Genomic DNA, 19,163 nt, shown 5'->3' with positions numbered 1-19,163 from the left:
TAGGTTTATAGTATAGATATAGGTAGACATAGAAAATTATCAGCAAGCTCATTAACTGGGGATCTGTTTAAAAGTACTAGTACTTCTACTATTTATTAACTCTTATCCTCTTCTTCCTTTGTTAGTCATCAACACCTAGTCAATAAACAATGTCTGAATTTTATGTTTGCATTCAGAAACAAGACTGAAACAATATATTCATAATAGAAACAGAATGCTGTTTTGCATTTTTATTTGCTTATCTTTGAACCAACTTAAAACTTTTCAGTCTTATACAGTAACACTGATAGGCTTTCATCACTAAGAAGTCCATATAACACAGTGCTAAAGAATAATTTCTTCCAAGCACAGCTGCTCACAATTGAAAGATGCTTTGATCAACTGGAGTCATCTGACAATAAAATAAACACTTTGGGAAGACACAAAACTCTGGAATAATTTTAAAGACATTAGATAGTGTACTCTCCTGATAGCACCAATTAAATCAAAGCTTGTCTGTCTCATTAATTTGATTCCTAAATTTCAATCTTAATTCCCTGTGTTTCACTACAATTATCTTGCTCTAACACACATGGGAAGGTAGCTTTGGAGGCTAGAAGTTCATTATTTTTATGCTAGAACACCGAGGAATGAATGGATTAAAGTTAATCAAATAAAGTGGAGTTATCAACTAATGTGCAATTAAAAATACTCTTTTGGGTAGCAAGCCTCTTAGGAGTCATGGCTGTTACAGAATTGCCTTCCTCCCATGTCTTCAGAGAGCAAAGGTCACAATGGCCCAAATGTTTTCAAGCACATACTACATGCCTGCAGAAGACTACGTACCTTGCATTATCAACCAGTTCAGCAAGAGCACCGAACAAGAATTCATGAGTAGTTCTGAAATGATAAACAGAATTAGCACAAGAATTATGGGAAAAAATCAAGGTTATAAAATACTAAGTTTGTAGGAAACAATCTAAAATCACGATGAGCATTGTCAATTTATACTCCTGAAATTTAAACTTCATCATTATCTCCCTAATCTCCTTCAAGTATTAATCAAGTCCTGATATCTACACAGAAATGTTTATTCTTACTATGTTGAGAAACCCACCCCAAAGCATTAAAATATTCCTATGTATACTATTGCTAAAAGCAGTGTTTTTACTACTCATATTCTGCCTAGAAAAATACATGTAATTTATTTTTCATCGCTTTAACCAGCTGTTTCTGCCTATCTCTAAGCATGCTCAATGGACATCTTGTTAGCATTTTGCTTTACTAATACTTGTGTATGATCTACTAGTGAAAGAAGAAAATCCATTCAATGTTGTGCAATTTATGAGCACAAATATTCCATTTGAAAGTGGAGGAGAAAGAAGAGAAAAATCCACTTCCTTTCTCTTACTCTGGCTAAAAAAAAAGAACTTTCTACACATTAAAGGAATGCAAGACCCTCTAAGGACAATTCCTTCTAGGACAAAAGCATGGTATGGTCTCTTAGGGCCCTTATTAAAGTTAACCCCTTCAGAGGAGAGAAGTTTACGGTCTACTCCTTGGAGGCTGCTCAAAGTTTGGGCTGGTAAGTATACAATTACCATGTTATTCGAAACTGAATAGAGATTATATTTATGGGGAAAAAAAGATAAGATTTATCCTTAAACTTATTCCTCCAAATACACTCTCTATAATTTCCCATAATAGTATTCATTAGATATTAGATATAAAAGTAGGACATATCTACTCAGAACCACCTAGAAACTTTGACTTTTTTCAAAAAATAACCAAATTATGCCAGCTAATTTTTTTTTGTATACAAAGTTTCAGCCAGTAGATATAGTAAAATTTTCAAATATTTCAGAATGAAATAAACCATTATTAAATAACCAGCATCTAGGATCTCTGATCACTAACTATATTGTTTAAACAAATTTTAAAATGTTTATAAAATAAATACCCAAAGCTGAACTGCTAAAAACACTGATTTTTTTTCCTCCTCAGGTAAATATTCAAATTTTTACAAATGCAAATTTTGAATTAAAACTACCAGTTCTGAGAATTTTAGGAAGAACTTTCCCCCATGAGATCAGTGAATATATGTTGCTAATCCAAAAGTGACAGCAGTAAATAAGTTTTAACAAAAAGTAGAAAATTTATCTCCAATTCAAGTAGAAAGTAGGGCTCAAATTGTTCTAAAACCCAATTCTTAATTATTTTACATAAAAAAACATTTTCTAAGAGAAAAACATGTATAAAACATCCATACCTTTATTAAAAACTCTTAGTCTTTAAAATCATATTAAATTCTTCAAATTATCTCTCTTTTTTAATGTTTTTATTGATTTCAGAGAAAGGAAGGAAGAGGCAGAGATAGAAACATCGATGAGAGAAACATCCATCAGCTGTCTCCTGCACACCCCATACTGAGGATCAAGCCCCCAACCTGGGCATGTGCCCTGACTGGGAATCGAACTGGTGACATTCCTGGCACACGGGATTATGCTCAACCAACTGACCCACACCAGTTGGGCTAAATTCTTCAAATTACCAACTGAATTTTTTTTTTTAAGTATTCTGTATATTACTCCACTAAAAAAAGAGAGATAAAAAGTAATAAGCTAGAAAATTAAAGTGATTTGTTGAAGGTAACGTAAGTTAAAAATAAACCTAACATTTGCTCTTAAGCTTTCAACCAGTCATTTTGCTAACTTAGGATTTACAAAGTGAATTAGTGTTCTGTACTCTAAGTTAAAGAATGAAGTATCTGGTCTTTTAGGGAAAATGTTGAATATGAATAGTCTGGAAAACTTATTCTAATACCCTTTTGCCTTCTCAGCAATACATATTTCTTTTTCTTTTTTTAATATATTTTTGTTGATTTCAGAGAGGGAGGGACAGGAAGAGAGATATAATAGAAACATCAATGATGAGAATCATTGATCAGCTGCCTCCTGCACACCCCACACTGGGGATCGAGCCTGCAACCTAGGAAATATGCCCTTGACAGAAATCCAACTTGGGACCCTCCAGTCCACAGTCCAACGCTCTATCCACTGAGCCAGACAGGCTAGGGCAGCAATACATATTTCTGATCACTTCACATGAAAATGAGAGAGGTTTAGAATACAATAGTAAGATCTCAAAAGAGCAAGCACAAACTGTCTCTGGCTGTTTTCACTGTTTTCTTTATATTGTTTAGAAATGTGCCTTGTACATTTAGAATTTTTAAAAATCATTCCAAATGGTCTTCCTTGGTCCACACTTACCAATGCTGTTCCACACTTCCGTATTTCAGGTAAGTTAACAAGTATCTTTAAAATGTAACTAAGGAATACTTTTGTGATGTGTACTGATACATCAAAAAAGGTGCCTTTTGTGACAATCTATAATAAAAGCATAGTATGCTAATTAGACCGGAGAGCCGAACAACCTTCTGGACAACCTTCTGGACGTCTTTCTGGACGAAGCCGGGGCTGCGAGGGCCAAGCCCCTTGCATGAATTTCATGCAGCGAGCCTCTAGTTGTTGATAAATTCAGAGACAATACTTGCATTTTCTCCAGCCTTCCAACTGATTAATGATGGATCCTACTATCAAATACTAAAGCCAGAGTTCAAAATATCTCTTAAAATGGTAAGAACCAAAAACATACCAACTGCACAAGTTCTCCTTTTTTCAAATAATATTCAAAGAGATACACTAGTTTCTAGTTAGTATCTGAGATAGAGATATTTGAGTACTATCAAAGGAAATTCTTTTCTTCACAGACCTAACAATTCCTTACATATGATTCAAGAAAAATCAACCATCTAGAAAAAGAAAGATTTTTAACAAGCTCCCACTTTCAACTGATCGAGGCTTTTATACCATTTGTGCTATGAAGGAAATTGTTCTGCAGCTCAGCATTTCCAGTGACAAATTCATAGGAAAATCTACTCATTATGTAAGAAAATGTTCTCCCTATTCATATTCGTCCTGCATTTAAACTATAGAAATACTTGGATATGTTGGCAATAGTTAATTGCCCTAATCGAAAGAAAATAATCTAGAGAAATTCTAGAGCAACCATTTTACATTCATATTGCTTTAATATATTTAGAGTAAGAACTCTACATTTTACAGAATTATAAATCATAAGAAATACTGTCTCTAGAATTGACAGTTTACTCTATATTCACTTCCAATATAGATAGAACAACCCAAAAATATCATATAGCCAATATAAAAAGTTATAAAATGTGCCAACAGGAACACAGAAAGCAGGCATCTTATATTTAAGCATTCTGCTCTCTCAGACCACTTAGCAGGACTGCAGTGACTTAAGCCAGGCATCTTATGCCAAAGGAACATTACTACGACCAATACACCTAGATTGCTCATGAACTTTTTACTATCAGTCACAAAGCCGCCACCACCAAGAGCAGTAACAGCATGAAACTCCTTTAATCTAAAAACCCTAACTTTTATCATCTCATACTAGCAATATCCAGTATTAAAACAAATTATCCTGACTTTCACGTATCCTAAGAATTTTCCATGCCTGCTTAAACCTTCATGCTAATGTAACCAAGAGAATAACCATCAGTAGTTACCGTAGATCTAAAAAAAAATTAAAAATCAAGACAGATGCTTACTATCTTTAACAGATGGTCCAGAATTTACTAAAAACTTAACTGCATAATGACTAGTACCAAACAGCAAATTGCTACCGTACTTAACAGCTTTGGCGTTATATAAGCTACTATAAGTAGAATAATCATCACCCATTCAATGTTTACCATGTATCATGTATAAACTAATTATTTTATAACCATTACTTTACATAATACTCAAAAACACTGTCAAACTAGCCCCATTTTACAGATGAAGACTCAGAGAATTTGACCTCTGCCCAAGGACATAGCCAAGAAGCAATCAAACCCAAGCTTGGCGGGCTCCCAAGCCCATGATCTTTCCACTGCATCACAACGATTTTCCATCCTTCTAGTTGGGGTTCTGCTTGCAAATCTACATTAAATAGGAGGTAGGGAAAGGGCCATTTCATAATTCACAGTATGGCTATTCAGTGGGGCCTTGACTTACGAGTGTCCCGACTAACGAGTTTTTGAGATACCAGCTGTCTCTCAGCCGATTTTTTGCATTGAGTTGATAGAGTAAATTTGAGTTAACGAGCTCTTTAACGAGCTCGGTCTCAGAACAAATTAAACTCGTAAGTCAAGGCCCCACCGTATTGTAGATGTAGATGTCAGGCAACCTAAGATCTTTTTAACATTATAACAAAACAAAGACAACGATACTGGTAGGACAAATTTCGCCTTATCTGAAGGTGACACCGCACTACTTAACACAGAGGAGATACATCTACCATCAAGAGTATCAAGGCCGGCCAGTTTGACTCAGTGGTTGAGTATCGGCCTATGAACCACGAGGTCACGGTTAGGACACATGCCCAGTCAGGACACATGCCTGGGTTGAGGGCTCAATTCCCAGTGTGGGGTGTGCAGGAGACAGCCAATCAATGATTCTCTCTCATCACTGATGTTTCTATCTCTCTTTCCCTTCCACTCAGAAATCATAAATACATATTTAAAAAAAAAACATATCAAGTCACAGCTTAAGAAAATTTAAGGCTCTGGCCGGGTATTTCAGTTGGTTAGAAGCGTTGTCCTAATATGCCAACGTTGTGGGTTCTATCCCTGGTCAGACCATATACAAGCAGCAACCAATGAATGCATAAAATAAGTGGAACAAATCGATATCTGTGTCTCTGTTTCTCTCTCTGTAAAACAATACAAAATTTTTTACTTTAAAATTTTGTTTCCTCTAGAAGTGAACTTCCAGTCAGGTCACCACATTAAAGAAATCTCTTTAAATTAGTTACAAACCAGAAACTTGTCTTGTTATTCTAGGTTCATATTTTCTTCTGGCACAAGTGGACATATTCAAAAGTAGACAAATTCAATGTAATCCAGATATCCCAGAGCTTCCAAAATGATACATCCAACCTCAAATGTCCATGCAAGCAGGTGGTTCCAGTTCAACACTGGTAAATCAAATTCACAGAAAATTCTCCAATATCGCTTTGGTGAGTTAACTGAGGTTCAATTCTTTGCTTTGGCTCTGTCCACCTATTGTTAAGTTATAATATAGCAAAACAAATAAGCAGAGACAAATATCCCAGATCCTCCAAATTAGAGGCTGAGATAAAACTGAAGACTTTTAAAGTGAGAAGTAAACCCTTTCCTATATAGACAAGGAAAGACGACCTTAAAGGTAAAATTGGCCCTAGCCGGTTTGGCTCAGTGGATAGAGCGTTGGCCTGCCGAGGGAAGGGTCCGGGTTTGATTCCGGTCAAGGGCACATGCCTGGGTTGTGGACTCAGTCCCCAGTGGAAGGCATGCAGGAGGCAGCCAATCAATGATTCTCTCACATTGATGTTTCTCTCTCTCTCCCTCTCCTTGCCTCTCTGAAATCAATAAAAATATATTTTTTTATAAAAGTGGTAAAACTGACTAGAGCCAGTATTGCCTAATGGTTAAAAGCACTAACCACTGTTGGCAGATAAATCTTAGTGCCTAAAATCTGCCACTTAGCAGCTGTGTGACCTTTGGCATGAAACTTAACCTGTTTCCTCAGATGCAAAATAGGAATAATCCCAGCAGTGTTGCTATAAAGATTACTTTCAGCCATGTTTAAAATAGTAGTGGCATGAAGCAATTAATTATTATTATTTTATAATCAAATAAAGTCTGGGGAAGCTGGAACAAGAACCCAGTTTAGAAGTCCCATTCATGTTCTTCCAAGATTATCAAACAGTCTGCTATTCCAAATTTGGCCCCTCATTGCAAAGCCTGATCATCTGTGAACATCTAGTGGCCTTCCACTGCTGGTTCCGAATGTGACAGTTCAAACATAAAGGATAGCAAGGCTATGTTATAAACTAGTCAGCAACCTTACCTAACTGGATTTCAAGTTCACCAACCATAAGAATTCACGTAGGTAACCTTTACAGTACCTACTCTAAAACACTCTAGTTCAATAAGCTTCCTAAATAAAACAAAACCAAGTTCTCATAGTTTGACAATTCACTCCACTTAGAAAAATTTTGATAGGAAAAATAGCAATCGAAAAAATCACACACATGATCACAAAGATGACTCTGGAATTTAGGGTTTTGGTTTTGTTTCTAAGTCCTTTCCCATAAAAGGATAAAATTATACTATTAATGGATAACTGAAGTCTATATTCTCAGCCTTGAAGGTGAGTCTTCAGATCTCTGGGCCATGATTTAGCTGCTCATCACCTCTCCACATACTAAAATGTTAGAATACTTACCTTTATCTCAAAAGTGACAAATTACCCTATTAAAACACAAAGTAGTTATGAGCCTAATGAATCACTTCCAAGAGAGTGAACATAAGGATGAACCCTGAAACTTTCCAGACCAATCTGGAGTGATGGTAATCTCTTCATGAACCCAAGAACATCGAACACCATGTGTTCTGAGATTTGCACACATTTTGGAGAGCGGCTATTTAAATCATGGGTTTAAACAAGTTGCTATTTCCTGCGTAGCATATGAAAACAATGTCGGCTGCGGGGACAAATTTCCCAAGGAATATAAAGCCAACTGTTTGCTGGAGGAAAAAAATTAATACTTTCTTCTCACAAGCTGTCACTTGAATGTCTTCTTTTTTGCCCCCCTTGTTAGAAAGAAAAAAAACTTGTTAGAGCCCAACAGTTTTTGCTGTTGTCACTAAAGCGAATATGCTAGAATAGTCCAACTTTTGGTGATCCAAAGAACAGTACTTGGATTCCTATCAAACACTTCAGAAACAACTCGATATAGTGACCTCAAATAACTAGTTTGCATTTGAACAAATAAGTTTTGATCCAATAAATGGTCATATTCTTCTGGATTAGCAAGAAATGTTTCACTGATCTCTGTTCTTCCATATAGAGCTCAAGGCTCATCCCCAAAAGTGAAAAAGCGAACTTTCCTGGGAGGGTTTCCATACTAATATCAAGAAATGAGTTATCGGTGACGATAGTGGCACCTACAGGATACTTACGAATTTGTGTGCAGATATTCAAAGGTTAGCTGAGCTCGATTCAGACTGCTGTAATTTGTGAAAGCCATAATTGCAGTGAGGTTCGGGCCTTTACCTACGAACTGGGAAACACAGCCTGACAATGAAATAGGTTTTCCAGGATTCCTTCCAGGAAGGTTTGGTAAGTCTGTGCTCCTTAAACAAGTTTACTGCGAACCTATCCAAAATATAGCCAGAGATGTCTAAAATTACAATTGATTCCTCCTTTAAGTATTTTTTTTTTTATCTTCTCAGACTATGACATAATATTTTGAATAGAATTGTCCTACAACTGTAGTCTTGGGAGCTTTTCCCGTTAAGTTGCGAGATAGTTCAATGAGTCGAGATGTGGATAATCTTGAAGTAATGGTACTGGAGTGGGCGCTTTTATTACTGCTCCTTCTTCGTTTTCTTCTTGTTCTTCCAGGGAACTTCCCACTCCGGAAATGTACAACTTCTGTTATAAAACCGGACAATCACCCATGTCTTCGCCACCAATGATCCCAGGATCCTTACATGGGCACCAGCCTGGTGGGCATGATTCGGGTTTAGATGGCGATAGTGTGGTAAGTAAGGGCTTCACGAACTCCCAACTGAAATCTCTCTTAACCGCAGACGGCGGACTCCCGCGTACAGAGCCCCACCCCGCTCTCCTAAGGGTAGTGAGTTCGATTACCTCACAATGACCCACAAAAGCGCCTCACAGCGAAGCCGCCCAAGTCACCTCAGACGGGCACGCCCCTCCCCCACTCTCCTCGGAATGCGGCCTCGGCCGCTCAGGCCCTTCCCGGGCCTCTGCTCCAGGAGAGGAGTTGGGCCCAGCTTTCAGAGCCCGGATGAAGGGCAATGGCAAGCGCACCACCCGACGGGGCGTTGCCCGGCGCTCGCGGCTGCCTTTGTCCCTCCCCACGGAATTGGAACCCAACAACCGCAGCTTGTTCTTGGAACCATGTGCTGCCGCCGCGTCCGCCGCCACTGCCGCCGCCGCCGCCGCCACCGCCCAGACACGAGCCTTCCGTGCGCCGCGCAGAATAAGATGATGACCGGACTCAGCACCGCGAAATTCGGCCCTCAGGGTTGCCTCACAGCCGCCTCTGCGGCCACCACAGCCACCGCTTTGTCTCCGCCTATGCACACGAATCGCGCTCCCTCGCGCACTCCCCGACGCCCCGAACCCCCGAGGCCTCCGCGGCGCATTCAGCCAATCACAGAGCCGCAGCTCCTCCCGCCCCCGCCCTGAAACGACGCGTCCTGATTGGTAAGCAAAATGAGTCCACGTGACCGGATCTTGTTCGCTGGGCCCGCCCCTGTCACGTGACAGAACGCGCCTCTCTTCCTGCTTTCGTGACCCTCTCCGCCATTTAAAGAAACAGTACCGGGGGCGGGCCGAGCGACGCAGCCGGGACGGTAGCTGCGGTGCGGACCGGAGGAGCCATCTTGTCTCGTCGCCGGGGAGTCAGGCCCCTAACTCGAAGAAGCCCTGGCGCGCCCTCCCCCCCTCCCCGGTCTGGTAGGGCGACGGAGCGGGCGCGCGGTCGATCGAGCGATCGGTTGGCGGCTCTTTCTCCTGCTCTGGCATCCAGCTCTTGGGGCGCAGGCCCGGCCGCCGCGGCGCGCGCCCGGTGGCCGTTGGCGCTCGCGCCGAGTCTTTCTTCTCGTCCGCAGAACTCGGGCGGCGGCCTATGCGTTTGCGATCCGACGAGGAGTCGTCCGGGTGGTTGGCGGTGGCGGGCAGCTGCTCCGCCCCGCTCCCGGGGAGGCGGCGGCGGGACTTGGCGCGGCCGGGGAAGCGGGGGCGGCCGGGGCCGGCCTGGAGGCCTGGCGCCACCCTTCGGGGCCTGCAAGGACCCAGTTGGAGGGACAGGAAGGGGCTGGGGGATGGTTGGTGGTGGGCTTTCTACTTTGCCTTTTCCTCCTTATGCCGCCTTAGTGAGAGGCGGGAGCCCTGGCGGCAGCTCCGGGCCGGGAAACGGGCTCCGGAGTCGGAAGAGCTGGGTTTGCTTCCGGGCCTAGCCACCAGCTGGCCGAGTGACCTTAGGCAAGTCCCTCTGTAATCTGCGCCTCAGTTTCCTCCTCTGTCGATGTTTGTGGGATTAAAAGCGCTTTGTAAAACCACAAAGCGTCAGTGTACATAAGGGATCATTATTATTTGTAAAATTTTCTGATGTGTAAGAAAACAGCCATTGCCCAATCCATCGATTTTTTTTTGAACCTGGGAACCTTGGATTGGAGTTGGAAATCCCCAAACTCCCTGAAATTGTATGCAGAAATTAGTGGGAATGTGCATTTTAGGGGGATGAGGATCCATCGCCAACAAGGTTTCAATGGGAGCTGTCACCCCCAAAGAGTTAACCACAATCTCTCTATGCCACAGGGAGGAAACTGAGGCCTAGATGTCATTTGAGATCCTTCACAACCAATTTGAAGCCCCTGTTTGAATCCCTGGGATATGTGAGCTTTTCTGTGCATAATGGATATTGGGGTAACAACACTCCACTGCTTGGCTTTTTCCCTGAGTCCTTTCCTTTCCCCATGGGGGGGTGCCTGCAGGGTGGCTAATGCATATGGTACAGTGGCATCCAGTATAAAGCAGCTGAAACTAGGAGTGGATGTGTTCTCTGATATCAAGAAACCTATTTAATCTTTGGCCCATTAATTTTGTTGCTGCTTATACTGGTGCCTGACTACCTTTCTGACTCTTTCATTGACCATTTTTCACGACCATGTTTGCCATCTGTTCCTCGCTCCTATTTTATACCCCTAGTCTATGTGGTTGGTAGTGAGCAGGCTTATTTTTAAATGGTGCTGCCAAGTCTAGCTAATTAATGGTGCAGGTGGATTTTTCGGAAGCTGGCTAACGAACAGACTGATCCAGGCATGGAATTCCTGAAGATGTTGGGGGGGTTATCTTTATTAATTGAAGGTTAACATTTTCTGAAAAATTGAGTTTGAACCTGTGCTGAACCTCAGAATCAGTAGATTTGGAAGTTTCCCCAAGCTTAACTTTTTCCTGGACTGCTTTGTATTCTATTTGCTTGCAAGTGTGTTGCTAAGGTGGCCAAAAATGCCAGTTTTTTTGCTTCTTTGTTAATTGTCAGCTGCTTTTACCCAGCAAACACTATAGAAATGTTTGAACAGTTGGATTTCAAACATTTTTGTTTTGTGGAGTGGTGCAACTCTAAGCAAACGAACACACACGATTAAGTGTATTTTGTCTGGTTAGGTGTTACCCGGTTCTGCTATTGCATACAAATGTCTGGAAAAAAAAATCAGTTGACTGTTCCCTTTACCTAAAGGGCAGAGACAGATGATCTCACTTCCAGAGAAATAACTTATTTGGGGGGAAATGTGTTGGTCTTTTGTAATAAAACCTGGATGTACTGCCACCGAATCTTGATTGTGGTGAGAAGATGCTTTTCTCAGCAGAAAAGAGGGACACAAACATCTGGAACTCAAAGCTTGAAATTCTGTGACAAAACACGAGATGTCCAGGATAGAGGGTTGAAAGGGTTTCACTACAGTGTTTCGCACTAGCTGGAGCCGATGCCCATTACTAGCCACGGCGTGGACTCCAGATTTGCAAGACCTGGGACCTGGATGCGTTTATGAGGATGTGACAGGAACTCTGGAGCTGGCTATGTTTACTTTGGAGACTATTGACCTCGCTTTCAGAAGAGAGACGACAACTAACCAAGCAATGCCACTAGCGCTGTTACTGGGAATTTGAAGACCTGAGTTTCTGCCAGACCTCAGTGCAAACTCTGATGACGCTGCATCCCAAGTGAACTACGGTACTTGCCATTTCCCCAAATGACTCGTTCTTGACCATCTCTGCACTTTTGTTCATACTCTTCTCTACCCTGACATGTCTTCCTCTGGTTCTTCACCTGCCAAAACTCGGCCATTTTCTCAGTATCTTTTATCCTTGTACCTGATGCCCTGTAAAGTAGTTATTTGCATGCTTTTTTTATTTGCTTTCTTGCAGATAGCAAGCCCCTTGGAAAAAAAGGGTCTTCGAATCTTCGCCCACACATACTACCACATGTGATGGAGCTTTTAATAGAAAAGAGGAATTCAGAGAGCAGGCTCTCCCAGAATGAGCGTTCAGTAAGTGTTTGCTTAATCATCGTGTGACAGCCTGGTTACTCTGAATTAGGAAAAAGATCACTAGTTATGGGCCATGTTTCTTCCTTGGCTTCATGTTTTTAAATTCTGAATTTAAAAAGATTTTAGGAGACTTCAAACGGAGAGAAATTAATCTATTGCATAGAGCATTACAGAAGGGTGCGTGCATCAGGGCCTTATTACCTAGGTACATTATTCTTTCCCATTCGAGATTTTGTCAAAATGAATAAGACAATTTATTAGGAAAGGCATTGGAAAGGGAGAAGGGCAATATCTCCTTTGTCTTGGTGTTAGTATGTAAACTTCAGTTCTTCTTGTGGCTCCTGTGGAGCCCTTCTTTATTTCCCACCAACCACTGCCCAGCAGCCTGAATACAATCAAATTACTCCCCTAAAGTATAAGACTGAGGGCAGTTTCTAAGATGGTTATTTTCAAGAGTCCGGAAACAATCTTTGCCAGAGAACTCTTTGTTCTTCTCATCACTGATTGTTGATTATAAAGCTCATTTTTTTCATTTATCTGTGAGCTTCTCAGTCAGGCTTATCAAGAATTAGTACACATCCGGCAGCTGATGTGCTGACTGCAGAGCCACTCCGGTGTTAGAGTCCTGTGTTTGTAATTCCATGCGTTTGTTATCTTACCTGTTTTGTCCCTGGACTTTCTGACCATCTTCCTTGTGTTGTTCACTCAGCCTACAGATCTGGTACCTGGATTTCTGTCCGTGGTGATTTCTGTCACCTTACTACTGAAGAAGATACCATTCCAGTGGACCACTGTGACCCAAGGGACATCCAGCCATCGTGATGTGGTCTTCACCTCCATTCCTGTCCTCTACCCAGATTGAGCGCCATCCTTTATGTGAAGTCAGACTCCTCAAGCCAAATAGCTGGAACTGTTTCATCACAACAGAGGCTCAGTGTGTTCCATGAGTGTGTATTTTGTTTCTTCAGTTAAACCCTTCAGAGACACATAATAAATTTGGACCCAGGGGATTCTTAGTTCTCAACATTGTCTGGAGAATGGTAACATCTTGAGAACAACATTGGACCACAACCCACAATCTCAAATGTTTATGAAGTTTTGAGGATCCCATGCAGGTCACTGGACGCTATTCTTTTTCCACGTCAAATCTGTAGTATCCTACTGAATGAGAAAGCAGATATTCTGACCCATTGGGATTAAAACAAAGGCCTAGTGAAGTCCTCATAGCATCTTTGGGATTATTCAGGAACCAGAACTTTTCACACAAATGTAAGGAGTTTTACAAAGGAATCCTTTACCCAGCATCTCACAAAGCTTCAATCAGATTCCAGAAAAGGCCACTTGAGACATCCAGGTAGAACCTATATGGTAATCCCTTATGTTTTTATCGCACTTTACAGTCTCAAAGCACTTTTACATGTGTTAATATCAGAATCACAACTAGACTATAATCCTGTTTTGTAAATGAGGAAATGGGATTTGAAAGATTATCCAAGGGTATCAAGTGGTAGAGGCCAAACCTTCTGACTCCTGGTCCAGTTCTTTCCTTGGAATTAATTTAGCCTCGACCCACAGTGTTAAAATGACTGCAGGTTGGGAAACCCAGAAAAGTGTTCTAGCTTCCTGATCTGGTGACATCAACAGGATGTCATAAATGTAATACTGTACTGGCTGTCCTAGACCAGAATTCCATGGAAACCCCTGAGGTTAAGGAGCAGACTCTCTATGATGGTAGATTGTCCAGTCAACAAGACACATGTTCATCTGACAACACTACTCAACATGAAACAAAGCTACTGTTAGATTTTTTTGTCTGTCTTTGTAGTCTTCACAAAGATGGCCTAATTGATTGGGGAATCCCTGTGCAAATCATGCCTTTGTTTCGTTAAGTCTTAAGATCTTATCGATGGTTCTTTTATCCCCTAACTAATATTTGTACCATCCATTTCAATCAATACTGTTCATGTATGTGTATTTGCATACACAACATACATGTCATACATACAGAGCTTCGTAGTCCAGTAAGGTGGTAAAAATACTATAAAATGTGTCCCCTCTCTAATTGATAATGCAGTGTAGTGTATTAAAGGATATCATAAGGCAGCAAAAAAAAAAAAACCACACAACTATCATTTAGCTGTTTAGTCTGGTATGTTCTAAGTTTAATCAAACACAGAATGTCATCTTGCAGCATTCCTTTCAATGGAATGAGGCAACTGCTTAAGAGTGGCATAGCCAGTGCTTCTTGAATGCCAACAGATTGCCCTGGAGACCCAGGAATAAACTGCATCTTTGACACACACATCCCTTTTTTCTTATCAATAACAGCTTTGAATTAGTATGTTTCCATCATCTGAGAATTCTTTATCTTGACCATTACCTTGATTTTCTGTCAAAGAAACCTCTAGAAGATTTGTGGGAATACTGGGGAAGGGGTTGGGGGAAAGTTAATTCATCCAAATTTGAATGGATTCTATGACATACAGTGTTGTATTTCTCTGTCCCTAGAATTGTGCTATAAACCTAGTTCAAGGTCATTGCATCTCTGATGGGTGAGAAGATTGGGAAGGGAAAAGGGAGTGGGTGGAAAAAATGGAGAGGAGGGATGAGGAGATATTTTCTTAGAATTTCTGAGTTGTGGCCCACTGAGATCTTATCAGTGCTTGAAAAGAAGTCATCTAGCATGGACTTCTTGGAATAATATTTACAAAGAAATCAATGCATTTTGCAGCTGTATTCTGACTGCAAAAACCCTAGTGCTGTTGTCATTTAAGACCCTGTTCTCTGATAGTCATAAGCCCAATTTCAGGAAATGAGAATTTATAACAGACTTGAATGTTAATTTTCATAATTCTATAATGTGGCCCACCTTAGGGGAAGAATGAATAGGAAAACACCTTGGCTTACCAAAGACTTTGCTTACACAGTTTCTGGTTTCTGTGACCTATTTTTTGTATTTCAGCATTTTGTGAACAACTTATTCTTAGATCATTGGTTTTCCAAAGGCTTTGTGGCCATGAAGCCCTTTGGACGAAAACTGTGTGGAAGCCCAAAGTAAAAGTGAAGTTGCTCTGGACGAAGCAGAGTGGGGGTCCTGAAATCTGCCACAAGCATCTTCCTTTATCGCCATGGTGACACCTAAGGAGAGACTTCTTTACAGCACCTAGAATTCTTCAGAGCACATTTTGAAAAAACAGTGCTCTAGACAACAACATGTTCGACCTGAATGATACTCTGATCTGTACCTCTACCCAACACAGTCCATGTTCAGTTGGTGCTGAACATTCTTAGGAATACTTACTGTGGACAAACTCAGAAAAGTGCAAGAACTTTGCCCCTAAGTAGTTATATGGGCCAAAAGTGTATCAAATGAACCTAAATTAATCATGCTCTACCCCCATATGGACTTACAGTAATTCCTGGGTTTGGATATAGACAATAAACCATATGTACTCTACACTGACAAACCCCCTTACCCAACTTCTTTCACAAACACCAGATGCTCTAGTGGTACTTGAAATATGTGAATCTGAAGTCTTGATCCTCCTTGGATACCTGAATTGCCAGGTATTGAAACTGATGCCTCATTGAGGCCATAGTAGACCAACTTGTTCATCGGACCTCCCATCATCAACCATGGTACTCTACTTCATGTGCAAGGGATAACCATTAACTATGAAAGCAGAATTCAAATTCTGGCAACATTAACTAAAAGGGTACCTGGTTTTATCATTCATCTTATTCTCAAACTACAAGTCACTATGACTCAATCAGTGGCAGTAATACTACTGCTTGGTTTTTATTGACTTTTAACTGCTGTTTCCAGGATAAATGAGCTAATAACATTTAATAAGCTAAAATAATTCCTCCACCATCGGCATATCTGCTCGGCATATTCTGCTCTAGAATTATAAATACTCTGCTCTAACTACATGTAAGACCTGATCCACAGGAGACCAGCTTTGAACATCTTTTCTGATGTGATTTAAAATGTGGCCATTTGGGAAGTTTTCTTTTAGCCAGTGAATGTTTTTCCTTTAAGATGGGTCTTGATGTCTAGTACCATCAACTGTAGATATTAGGGATATTTTGAGGTAGGCACTTGCTGCGAATCTCAAATTGTGTATAATCTTTTTTGCTGGAAATGTACACTGACTTGGAAAAAAATCTACAAATCCTTCCGCTAAGGATTTTGTCAGACTCAAGCTTCCTGTTGTGCTTCCTAATGTCACAAGACCACAGTCCCTTGTCCTTGTGGATATGTTCATGGAATTTTACCTGTCTCAGTACTATTTTAACACTGATTCAGAGTGGCCAACTTCATTCCTCAGGCATTGAGACAACTTACCTGTTTCTGCAGGAAGGATTCAGTTTGTGAACTTCCAGACCAAATCATGTTAAACAAGTAGACTTTGAAATCTTATTTACTTCACAGTTGACTTAAGGGCCAGATGTCCTCAACTACTTTAACGAATGCACTGGTTAAATGTTGGGAATGGTTTCTTTATATGTCTCTTATCCACTAGACTAATTATGAGAACATGACTCAGTCTTCAAATCATCAATCTAGGCCTAAGCCTGGTTACTCTAGACTGCTTACCGTCAACAAATAAAGATAAAGTAATGACCATCCTGCTTGTAGAAACAACTATTATTTGTAAAGAAGAAATTGCAAACTCAGCTTTTTTTTACTACCTTCCAAATAGCTAGATTTTTCTTCTGTACAGGAAAAGACATTGATCTACACTGCCAGTCATTCCCGTTATTCCTGTCAGACTGTCAAAATGAGGGGCTTAAGGTGAGGATGATCATCTTTCAAGAGTCTAATGAACATTGTATGAGAATTGATGTTTGAAAAAGCAAAAAAACCTAAAATTCAAACCTAAGCTCTTACCTACTATCTCCATGCCTCAGATCTCATCTAAGTCTAGCAGCACCATTCAACCAGTTTGAGGCCTTGACTTGTGTTTGATCGCCAGAGATGTGCTGAATTATAGAAGATGGAGATTTTGATTACCAAAGAAAGTAGTGCCAAGCTTGATGAACCCTATTATTCCCGGGTGTAGGAACAGACACCTAAACAACCTCACGTCTGGACTGAGAAGATGGCCTTCTGAGCTGAAAATTCTTACTGGGCAAATGAGCAGGAAGGTGAAAGCTGCTGTACCCGACTGGCTATTTAAGATCTGAAAAGTGTATCCAGAATAAACACTATGGATTAAGCCTGGAGTAATCCAGGTAAAAACTAATTTACAGAACTTCAATATTAAACTACATGTTCTTCCTTACACCCTTGTCATTGGTATAGCTGGCCCTGCTGAAGGTACCCTACTTATTTATCTGACTCAGCCCTTGCCTGCCTTTTTTGACACATTGCTGCAATCAAACCTGCTGTCCTGGAACAGACTACAACTGATCTCAGCCTACCTTATACCTAATTCCACCAAGGAGTTTTGAACTGAAGCAGCCTGCACCTCACTCCACCAGGAGTTCATGTTCTCAACAGGAAGGACTGTGCTGTATACTTTTTGACCAGCATCAGTCCTTTTTTTTTAAGTGCAGAGTAAGCCTCAGCCTATATTTGATCATTTTCAGCACCAGGAGCTCCTTCTACCAGATCTGAAGGAGTATAGCAGATAAAAAGCACTGTCAATTTCTCTCCTGCAGTAATACAGAAATTGAGTTTGAATCAACAGCACAGAAATGAGAAATGTTCAACTTGGCAAAAGACTTGAACACAAAAGATTTCCAGGAATTTCAAATTTACCACTGACTTGAATAGCCTCACAGAACTACTTGCCATTGGGAGACTAGTCGTCTTGCATTATGTCAACTAGATCATTGAGCTCTCGGACTCTTAATACTTATATTGAAACTCTATGGTATCATCCAGAGTATGTTACTGGACATGATTATTCCATACAAATGGATTATAAGCTTCCTGACGACAGGACATACTCATGATGTGTGTGTTTTTCAGAATACTTTTATCAAGAAAGAATAACGCCAGCTGTTACAATTCAACTTTATGAGCAGAAATTAAGCTTTTTCAATATCCAATGTTATCGTTGATATCAGTTATTTTTAATTGGCCAGCATTTATTCCATCTCTTCCACTGATGTTTCTTGGAACCATATTTCCCTATTTTCAGTCCACATAGTCCAGACAGTCTGACCTAACCTTAGGGTTCATGTGTGGACATGAAGTTCAGACCTGATCAATCGGCATAGTTCATCTCCTTGATCATAGTGATTGATTCGATTCAAGAATGGTCATGTGATTCAAGTTGATCCAGTGATACTCAACCCTAGGAGTTTACTGAACAGTGGAAGAGGAAAAGCTCAGAAACTCTGTATTTACTGAGGTTGCTTACCTTTGTAGGATGAACAAGCTCAAACCAGCAGGGTCCACCATATAAAATGAGCCAGTGAGAGAATGAAGCCAGTGCAGAGGAAAGCGGAGCCAAATGATGGAGAGACTTGAGTCCTGATGACAATGTGCTCCTAGATCCATCCGTGCCTGAAGCGAGTATATCCTCTGGATTTTTCAGTTTTGTGAACCAATAAATACCCTTTTGTTTAAGTTACTTTGAGTTCGGTTTTTATTGCTTGAAATTGAGTCCAAATATTCTTCCTACCAATATTGAAATGACAGATCCAAGTATGAAACTGTTGGTCATGGTTACAGTGAAGTTACTTTACAAACTGGAAGTCAGTGAAAAAGGAACTGACAGTGCTTAAGACAGAAGCAAAAAATTACATGATAGAAAAATATAGGAGAAAACCTAAATGTTATCAGTAAGGGATTGCTTAAATAACATGATTTAACCATATTAAGAAAATTTACATGTGGATTAAAATGAGCAAGGTACACTTACTGTGTATGGACATGGAAAATGGCCATGTTATATTAGTGAAACAAACTATTGGTAGAAAAACGTAGTATGAACTCATTTTAAAATTTGTCTTTGTTTATAATACATAG

At 40.4% G+C, this 19,163-nt stretch overlaps 1 protein-coding gene and 1 long non-coding RNA gene across 15 annotated transcripts in view; one reads left to right on the top strand and one right to left on the bottom strand.

Moving 5' to 3' along the window:
- MORC2 (MORC family CW-type zinc finger 2) overlaps positions 1 to 9,278 on the bottom strand; it is a 40,241-nt gene extending 30,963 nt beyond the window's left edge. For 8 of the 11 annotated variants that reach the window (XR_004974891.1, XR_004974890.1, XM_036354108.1 and 5 more), the window contains exons 1-2: positions 8,054 to 9,277; positions 826 to 879 (exon numbers count right to left, since the gene is read on the bottom strand). Coding sequence is in view for 9 of the 11 variants with exons in the window: in XM_036354108.1 (XP_036210001.1) it covers positions 826 to 879; positions 8,054 to 8,121 (122 nt within the window). In the remaining 2 variants the exon portion in view is untranslated. Of the gene's footprint in view, positions 1 to 825; positions 880 to 8,053 lie in introns of all 11 variants that reach the window. The other 3 variants (XM_036354113.1, XM_036354114.1, XM_036354115.1) reach the window with 2 other exon arrangements.
- Positions 9,279 to 9,428: 150 nt separating this feature from the next.
- Positions 9,429 to 18,765, top strand: LOC118678426. Of its 4 annotated transcripts, none has more exons than XR_004974894.1 (4): positions 9,429 to 11,862; positions 12,057 to 12,178; positions 12,888 to 13,532; positions 15,141 to 18,765. It is a non-coding gene; the product is annotated as an uncharacterized LOC118678426 (long non-coding RNA). The 4 variants fall into 4 exon arrangements; XR_004974893.1 differs by having other exon boundaries at positions 12,888 to 13,546; XR_004974895.1 differs by having other exon boundaries at positions 9,432 to 11,862; positions 12,888 to 13,125.
- Positions 18,766 to 19,163: the final 398 nt, after the last annotated feature.

Source organism: Myotis myotis, unplaced genomic scaffold (assembly GCF_014108235.1).
Source record: "Myotis myotis isolate mMyoMyo1 unplaced genomic scaffold, mMyoMyo1.p scaffold_m19_p_20, whole genome shotgun sequence".
Taxonomy (NCBI): Eukaryota; Metazoa; Chordata; class Mammalia; order Chiroptera; family Vespertilionidae; genus Myotis; species Myotis myotis.
Note: the sequence above shows the minus strand (reverse complement) of the source record. Positions and strands in the feature narration are given on the sequence as shown.